Consider the following 9,690-nt stretch of genomic DNA (forward strand, 5'->3'; position numbering starts at 1 on the left):
CTCTCTCTCTCTATCTCCCTCCCTTCCCTCTCTAAAAATATATAAATAAAATCTTAAAAAAAAAGAAATTACTTTAAAAATATTTTTAAAATTTATTTTTTTAGAGAGAGGGGAAGGGAGGGAGAAAGGGAGAGAAACATCGATGTGAGAAACATCAGTTGCCTCTCTTACCCACCCCAACCAGGGAGGGGACTGCAACCCAGGCATGTGCCCTGACCTGTAATTGAAACTTTGACCTTTCACCTTGCCAGAGGACACCCAACTGAGTTACACCAGTCAGGGCTTATTATTTTAATATTTTTCTTTTTTTATCCTCACTCAAAGACATTTTTTTTCATTGCTTTTACAGAGAGAGGAAGGGAGATAGAGAAACATCGATGTGAGAGAGAAGCATTGATTTGCTGCCTCTCACACTTGCCCAGACCAGGGATTGAACCTGCAACCCAGGCATGTGCCCCAACCAGGAACCGAACCCAAACCCCACTGCCACACGATAACGCTCTAACCGACCAAGCCACACTGGTTCACAGCCAGAGGTGTTTATTGATCTCAGGGATTCTAGCGGGGTGGGTCAGACGCAGAATAGCTTCATCTGCATTTTTATTATGGCTTCAGGCCTCACAGAACTCAGAGTGACCATGGCCTTTGTATTTTCGGCTGGAACTTGAACTTCACACAGCATGGTTTATTATTTGTGCAGTAAACATACATCTTTTCCTTCTTGGAGCACGTGCGGCGGCATTTCCCATGAAGGTTCCAGCACTTTTGGGTGCCACCTGACACAAAAAAAGACAGCAGAGTGGAGACAGGTCAGTCCCGACGAGAGGCAGGTTCTGCGTTTGAAAGGTCTAGCAAAGGATTAAAACAGGTGTGATACAGGACCCTGGGTTTCCCTGGCCTCTCTTCCCTGACCTCCTTTCTTTTTTTTTCTTCCCCTCTTTTTAAAGAAATTGTGGTAAAATGCAAATAATATAAAATTTACCAGTTTAAGCATTTTAGAGCATACAGTTCAGAGGCATTAAGAACATTCACACCCTGGCTGGCGTAGCTCAGTGGACTGAGGGCGGGCTGTGAACCAAAGTGTCGCAGGTTCGATTCCCAGCCAGGGTACATGCCTGGATTGCAGGCCATAATCCCCAGCAACCACACATTGATGTTTCTCTCTCTCTCTCTATCTCCCTCCCTTCCCTCTCTAAAAATAAATAAATAAAATCTTAAAAAAAAGAACATTCACAATGTTGCATGACCATCATCACCATCTGGTTCCAGAACTTTCAAAACCATTCCAAACAGAGACCCTGACCCCCTGTATTCTCATTCCCCCCACCCCCAGCCCTGGGCAGCCACCAATTTGCTCTCCTTTCTCTAGATTGGCCTACTCTGGATATTTTATGCCAGATTTCATTATGCCAATGAAATCATATAATAAAAAATGTGACCTTTTGGGTCTTCTTTCACTTAGCATGATGTTTTTAAGGTTCATCCATGTTATTTTTTTAAAGACTTTATTTATTTTTTTTTAGAGAGAGAGGAGGAATGGGAGGAAGAAAGGAGAGAAGCATCAATGTGTGAGAGAAATGTTGATTGGTTGACCCTTGCACACGCCCCAACCAGGGGCCTGGGCCACAACCGAGGCATCTGCCTTGACTGGGAACCGAACCATTGAACCGGCAACCCTTTGCTTTGTGGGAGGATGCCCAACCAACTGAGCCACACCAGTCAGGACCATATTGTTTTTTAAAAAGTCTTTGGTTTTTTGTTAACATTCCATCACTCTTCATCACTTTATTTTTATTTATTTCCCCCCCAAGTTCCCTCAAGAAGGTGGCTGTACTTAAGGTTCTTCTTATTTTTAAACTGTGGTAAAATACACTTAACATAAAATTTACCATCTTAACCATTTTTAAGTGGACCATTCAGTGGTACTAAATACATTCACGCTGTTTTGCACCCACCACCACCATACACCCCCATAACTTTTTTCATCTTGTAAAACTGAGACTCTGTGCCCATTAAACACTAACTCCCCATTCCCCCTCCCTGCAGCCCCAGGGAACAACCCATCCATACAGTTTTTTATTCTTTTCCTGCCCCGGAATCTTGACTAATCAACGACCTACAAAGCTTGCAAAAACAGCTTTCGAAAGAACTCTTCTGACAATTTTGGGGGTGGGATTGCACCAATGGCATCGGCCAAGAAGCACAGAAGCCTGGAACAGTCCCCAACTATTCCAACCACAAGTCTCGCGGCAGTTAAAGGTGAAATCTGCTATGTGGGCCAAACAATGGCATTATCCCTCTTTCTCTATTCTGTGAAAAGCCCAGGCCTGCGCGGAGTCGGGGTTGCAGGCGCTCCCTGACGTCCTTTAGCTGAACGAAGACTGGAACCGCTCTTTGTCTCGGTTAAACTATCTTCTTCAGACAGTTCGGTGCCGTGGCCATTCTTTATTTCAGTAACTGGTCATTTACTCTTTGTTGTTTCCTTCTTTCTGCTAGAGATTTAGGCCAGGTTTATTGTGTGATCAGGGATAAGTTTCCTTTGCGATTATCTTTGGACCAGTATTTGTGCTCAGTGGAAAACTATGTGTCATCTGGAGCAGTGCTCTCATCTGGGGTGATCTTGATCCCCGGGGATGCCCGGGGATGTTTGGCAATGAAATATCAGGAGGCAGTTTTAGGTGTCACAACTGGTGGAGGGGGCACTACTGCAATGACTGGGTGGAGGCCCGGCTTCTCCTAAACATCCCTCCATGCACAGGACAGCCACAACGAAGACGTACCCAGCCCAAATGTCACTAACTGCCAACTGTGGCACGAGTCCCTCCTTGGTCTAGATACATTACAACCTCCAGAGTTATCCTATTTTGATTATGTGGGAGTTATTTTACAACTTCATGGACTGTTGATAAATGACAGTAATGCAAAATACGGACTTTCTACATCTATGCCAGTATGCTGTGCTTCACAGAGGTTCTGTAGACGTCCTTCCCTTCAGTGTGGGGGGGAAAGCCGGTTTTTAAAAATCTGTTTGTAAATTCATTGCAACATTCCTTTCCTCTATAGCTACATTTGTGCTTTGACCCAGTTGTAAGATCTGCCTTGTACTTTCATTATGAACTAATAAAATCTTTACGCATGTTCATTTTTATATAGCTGTGAGAGCTATATAAAAATGGGGTTTGCTTTTATTTTCAAATTACCTTTAAAATCTTCTCTGGAAGCTTGAGCAAACTGTAATCATAAGTGCTAGACTCTGAAAGACTATGTGGAGGGAGAGTGGGGTGTTTACTTCAACCAGATGTACTGTGAAGACCCTTGGTAATTCTGGGCGGTCTGAAAAGGGGCTTTGTGAGAAATCTGACCCTTCACGGTGAAGAAAACTTAGAAAACTATTCCAGGGAGAAACATCGGTGGAGAAGCTTTAATGGAACCCTGAGGCTAGTTCCAGTGTTTGTCCCACCAGTCACTTTAATTACTCTGGGAAACAGTGAAGGAGGCACATGGGGAAAAAAACACCATCCCCCTAAATCTCAAGCATTTGAGTATTTCCTTACTACTTACTGTCTTTTCTGGGAATGGCTAGATGCTTTGCCTTGCTAGAAAGCAACAGCATTTCCTGTGGCTAAAAAACAATTGATGTTTGCCTTTCCTAATCCTAGAAAAGGCCAAACTAAAGTGACAGCATAGAGATTAGTGGTTGCTTGGGACTGGGAGCAAGGGGAGGTGACTGATTGCAAAGGGACACGGGGTGTCCTTTTTGGGGTGATGGAAATGAATTATACGGATTGTGGTGCTGGTTACCCAAATGTACACATTGGCTGGAGCTCATATTGTTTGCTTAAACTGTGGGCACTTATTTCACATGAATTTTAACTCAGTAAAACTGATCAAAAAAGAAATAATAAGAGAAAATTTCAATAGAAAGTGACAAATACTGAAGTTGGCAAAGGAGATTCGACACAGAGACAAGAAGATACCCAGAGGAGGAAAACACAGAGCAAGATATCGGAAAAATACTCAAATCGTAATTTAAGGAGAAGTTCTATAAATGAAAGACGACTTGAAAATGCCGGAGTGCACAGCGTACCTGAGAATGTTGGTGTGGACGAGGGAAAATATAGAAGGAACGTGGAATATTTAAGGTACAGACCTTGTAGTCCAGTAGAAAGTATCAATATGAACTCATGAGTTATTCTATAGACATTTAAATGTATTGATTTCCCCTCCTAGCTCTGACTACCGAAGGATGAGGAAAGGACCCCTTTAGGAGCATTGACTATCTCTAGCAACTAGATCATAGTCCTGAAATACCACTTTCCTGCTGAAGAAAAAGATGATTCTAGAATATCTTGTCACACCAGAAAACCAGATAAATTATGAAGATAAGAAAGGGATGAAGATGTAACCAATAAATTAAAAAATCTAAGGGATGTCAGATTTTAAAAGAGGAGGTGACAAAAATCGGGTGTCTGTGGATGCATCCTGAGCAATGAGACTATAAAGAAATACAAAGAATTGACTGCTATGGAAGTCAAGATAGTGCTGTGATAGGGAGTAGGTGGGGTTTTCGCTTTTTGGTGACCATCAGTGTTCTATTTATCGACCTTGATGATGGTTACAAGGTTATGTGCTTTATAACAGTTTATGAAGCTGTGCATTTGTTTTATGTGATTTTCATAATCTGTAATGATGCATTTTATTTTACAAAAAACCCACCAAAAACAAAAACAAAAGAAAGCCCTTTCACTGTTTAACAATAAAATCTCAATTTTAAATTCAAGAGTGTCAACATGAATTGTGGGTGAGAGTGACAGGAGAGATGTCCTCATACACCTTGTGTGGCCATGTCGGAGGCTACGTAGCGCTGAGTCACACATTTTAAAATTGGGCACAGAATTTACCTAGCAATTTTCATTCTAGGTGTCTATCCTAGAGAAATACCCGAATAGATTGAGACTATAGTTATACTGGAGACACAACTAGGAACAAGTGAGAGGTAGAGACTGCCCTCAGAGAATTTCTAGTCTGGTGGTGGGGGGGCGTGGAGAGGGGGAGAAACAGCTGTTAAGGAAATAGCTCCCCAGATATTCGGCTGACTAGAGTTATGATGAGTGTTATAAGGGAGGAACTCTGGGTGCTCTGTGCGAGGAGATGTAATGGAAAAGCAGGTGACATGTCTCACCCAAGCCTAATACCTTCTGGGTTCTTGGGCTTCACATATATGTCCGGAATTTCCACAATTAACCTAACTTTAATATTTTCAAAGTATGAAAGTAACATATATTTTATTTCCCTTTAATTTTGGTTGCCAAAAAACAGAATTGGGCTGTTTCTGGGCTTTCGGGAAATGGTAAAGAACAGTTAGAATGACAAACTCTTTGCTCAGTTTAAATAAGCTGAGTTGTTTTAAGCAAGACAATTTTTAAGAACCAAAATTTACCAAGAAGAGTCAGGATTTCCAATTTCAAAGAGCTCCTTTACCTATTATCAGGTAAGCCTGACAGGTTCAGATAAGACTCAAGAAACGTCCATTCAGTCTCTGTTACCACCATCACACCCAGCAGAGAGTAGGAAGGAAACGCCCTCCCTGGGGAGAAGTGGGCACTTAAATCCACTTCCTGCAGCAACAGCGGCAGCTGCAGGCCTGAGGCTCCACTGGAACCTCATACTTCACCTTGGCCAACCAGGCTGATGGTGGACCCAACAGCAAGCTAGGAACCAAGGCTTTCCAACCCCTTCCCCACTCTTGGCCTGCTGGTCGACCTAGGACATCGGGATAACTAATGGTGAGAAAAGCAGGGGAAAGAGAGTCTTTTGCTACAAACACCCCGGTTGGTCTGGACAAACTGCCAGCATTTTACCCCTTGTCTCTTAAAGCGTAGCCCAGCAATTGCTAATAAACAGGACATGGCACACCATGGTGCCACCTGGAGGAGGACTGGTAATGGCTGAGGGGCCCCGGCCAGTGTGGCTCAGTTGGTTGGAGTGCCATCCCAGACACTGATGGGCTGTGGGTTTGATTCCCAGTCAGGGCACATGCCTAGGTTGCAGGTTCAATCCTCAGTCAGGGAGCCTACCAGAGGCAACCAATCGGTGTTTTCCCTTTACATCAATGTTTTCCTCTCTCTGTCTCCCCGCCCCTTCCTCTCTCTATAGAAGAACTGAAAAAATATCCTCAGGTGAGGATAAAACAAATAATAATAATTAGGAAAAAAAAAAGAAATGACTGAGGAATGGCTGAGCATCTCCCTCTGCCCTCCTGCAGCATAAAATAGATCCAGAAGCTCCCTGAGTTCCTGATCCTGAGTTCCCTGCATCTCTGCAGGGAGGTGGGAAAGCCAGTGCGAAGCTAAGGGCCAGAGGGACTTGCTGAGGATAGACCCCCGTGCATAAGACAGTGGGAGGGTGTGTGAAGAGCCTAAATCTAAGGGCTGGATGGAAGATTTGGCTGAGAAAAAAGGCTGTCAGTGGGGCTCTCAACAAGAACTGAGATTTTATTAGCCATGGGATCCAAGTAGCAAGTGCCAGCAGGACACTCACTGACCACATATCGATACAATGAGGCACATTGTCCCAAAAGCTAGTGAAGGTCCAGCGCAGGGCTCTATCCCACTTCCTTATGCTCCTGCCCCAGGGCCTTTGCACCTGATGTTTCCTCCAGCTTGAATGTTCTTCCCCACAAGTCCACGTGGCTCACCCCTTATCCTCCCTCAGATCACAATGAACCATTCATGACCACACCTTTAAAATGGCACATCTACCCCCCCATTTGCTACCCCCTTTTCCTGTCTATTCTGCTCATTATATTCATCATATGGCATTGCATATCTGTCATTTATTTTAACTTTTTCTGTGTCCTTCAGTAGGATGTAAGCTCCAAGAGGACAGAGACTTTGCTTATGTTGTTCTGATGTGTTCGCTGCTCTACCTCCTGCACCTATCCCAGTGCCTGGAATGTGAAATCCATTCAACCACATTTACTGAATGAGTCGATTGACGAAATTATGATATATCAAGTTGCTTTCTCTTAAACCCAGCTGCTATCCTGGAAGGAGAAGAGGAGTGTGACAAAAGGGAAATGCCAAAGGGCTGAATATTTATTCAAAAGAGGCAGAATGACCTTAGTGACCATTTTAAACTGGGAAAGATGACTATTTAACTGCTGAGTTTACCCACAGTTCCTATGTCCCATCCGCAGCTAGATAAAAGTCCTGGGAAAATTCAGATGAGTTCTACAAAATAGAGAAGCTACATTGTTTTTGCACACCAATATTTCAATGTGTTCTTTTTTCCCCCCTCAACCAGTTATTGCTGTAGCAGTTTGAGGAATGAGGAGATTGAAACTCTGAGCAGCCTAGCTGCTTGCGGCGGGGCGGGGCGGGGAGGGGGAGCGGGCGGGGGTGGATCACAGAGTTCGAAGATGCTGGAGCAGTTTCTAACCCTGGTTCTGGGACTTAACTTTCCTCTCTACCCCAGGAGCACGGTTTCAGGCATTTCCCACAGGCAGATACAAAGGCAGAAGTTGGCTTATTTAAGGAAATTCACACACTGACACCGTGGGAAGGTTAGATGAAAGCCTGGGGGTGGGCAGAAGCTTCTGGCAGTTGAGCAGGAGGGGCCAGGTAGCTCCTGCTGGAGCTGGAGGAACAGGCAAGTCTGATTATTGTCCTCTGCTTCAGCCTCCCCAAGGCTCCCTCGCCTGCATTCCAGGCCCATCCTCAGCTTTAGCGCTCTCCAGCCCTCCGACTCACGCCCTTAACCCACACTTCCATTTTGGGCTGAAGGCACCATGGTCTCTCCCACATCTGGATCTTCGTGTAAGCTGATTTCTGCCTGGGACCCCCTTTCTATTTCCACCTCTTTCCCTTCCTCTTCTAACTTCCACACACTTTTCAGGATGCCCGGTACCCCTCTGGGAGGGCTCCCTAGCCCTCAGGCTGGGTTGGTCCCTACCATGTGCACCCCAGCCTCCCCCCTCCCCTCTAGCACAGCTCTCATCACTCTGGGTTGTAAATGTCATTTATCCCCGTGATCCTGGCTCCCAACTCAGCGTCTGGCATGCAGACAGCGATAGTAAATGGGAGCTTTTCTCTCCTGTGAAGGTGGTTGTGACCTTTATATAGCCTAGATTTTTTCTGGGAACTATTTTGCAAAAGAGTCACTACTGTCCTCTTCCAGCTTCTCTTGCCCACCTCCTCCATTCTTTCTCCGGGTCCTAGGCCACCTGGGCACGCTCCCTGGGCCAGCAGAGATGGGATGGCTGGCCAGAATTCCGCTTGTCATAGTTGGTACCTAAGATCTGGCACCTACTGCTGGTGAGAGGGTCCTCTCCACGTGGCTCTGAAATGTGACCTGAGGCCTGGCAGCTTACCCTCCCTATCCTTGGGATCCCGTGATCAGGCCTCTGTCCCCAACCTTGTCCCTTCCCTGAAGAGGTCCAGGTTACCTGGAGTGAGCTGGGAGAAGAGCAGCAGTGCAGTCAAAATCACCCAAAGGAGCTTCATGGCTGGAAGCGGCCCAGGGTAAAGTTGCAAGTCCGACGAGAAGGCAAAGCTAACGGGGGAGAGCTCTGGCCTCTCTGGCGTGCGCTCCCTTTGACCAATCCGAACAGCTGCCACCCACACGTGCCCTCAGCTGCGGACGGGCGCAGCCCCCGCACCCCCTGGGCCCACATGCACAGACATGCACCTCAGCTGGAGCTCCTCCTCTAGTCATTTAGGTCAGCCGGGAGAGGTGGCAACAAACAGGATCCTCAGTTCAAGATTTGCACACCTCCTTCCACCCAGCTGTAAACGAAAGGACCACAAGGGGGCGCTATGTACACGGAATCCAGAGCAACGGTGGGGTAGGGTGGGGTGGGGGTGGGGGTGGGGTGGGGTGGGGTGGGGGTGGGGTGGGGTGGGGTAGGTGTAGACTTCACAGAGAAGGTACACTGAGCTGTGTTTTGAAGAATAAATGCCGAAGCACCAGCCAGTTGAACAAACGTGGTTTTCCAGGCAGAGGAAAGTCTAGACAAAGGCTTATGTTGGTGTTGAAAATGAGAAAAGTGACATAACAAGCTAAAACTGGAAGGAAAATAAGGGTGCGAGATAAAGCTCCCAGCACCAGCCTGGCTGTGTGCCCTCTGAGAATACCAGCCGCCACAGCCCCCCCGCCGTCCGGGTACTAACCCTGCACCAGACAGACGTACCCTCAGGGTCGCCCCTTCTCAGAGATCCAAGAACCAGCTGTTTGGGGCTTCTCTGAACTCAGGTTTGGAAAATCTATTATCTTCCCTTTAGTTCCCGCAACCCAAAGGCGGTAGGCCCATTCTGTAGTTATAAATTTCTGTTTCCTCTGGGTCCTTTTTTCGCTCTTTCAGTTTTCCAACAACAGAGTAACCTGTTTTGTATATTAAGTATCCTGTGTGGCTTCCACTTCCTGGCCGGACCCTACTTGATTCAGAGGTCAAGGGTATAAAAGCGTTAGGATTTAGGAGACAAAATAACATTGAGCGAGTCTCTGTAGGTGCAGATAATGCATGGAGGGGGTTGAAGACGGAATGGTAAGTGAAAGAGTGAGGTCCCTAAGTGTTAACAATCCTTTCTAAAACCTTCAGGATGAAGAAGAGACAGCAACTAGGAAGGAACCCAGGGCCCCAGGCCCAGACATCCACCCGTATTGGGTCATTCATTTTCCTGAGGGAGGCTC

At 46.1% G+C, this 9,690-nt stretch overlaps 1 protein-coding gene across 1 annotated transcript; it reads right to left on the bottom strand.

Moving 5' to 3' along the window:
• Nucleotides 1–544: 544 nt before the first annotated feature.
• Nucleotides 545–8,564, bottom strand: DEFB123 (defensin beta 123). Its single transcript, XM_045833666.1, has 2 exons — nt 8,447–8,564; nt 545–776 (listed from the first exon to the last, which is right to left on the bottom strand). The coding sequence occupies exons 1-2, from the start codon at nt 8,502–8,504 to the stop codon at nt 628–630; spliced, it is 207 nt and encodes a 68-aa protein (XP_045689622.1). The 5' UTR covers nt 8,505–8,564; the 3' UTR covers nt 545–627.
• Nucleotides 8,565–9,690: the final 1,126 nt, after the last annotated feature.

Source organism: Phyllostomus hastatus, unplaced genomic scaffold, assembly GCF_019186645.2.
Source record: "Phyllostomus hastatus isolate PE091 unplaced genomic scaffold, TTU_PhHast_1.1 phas_contig_17, whole genome shotgun sequence".
NCBI lineage: Eukaryota > Metazoa > Chordata > Mammalia > Chiroptera > Phyllostomidae > Phyllostomus > Phyllostomus hastatus.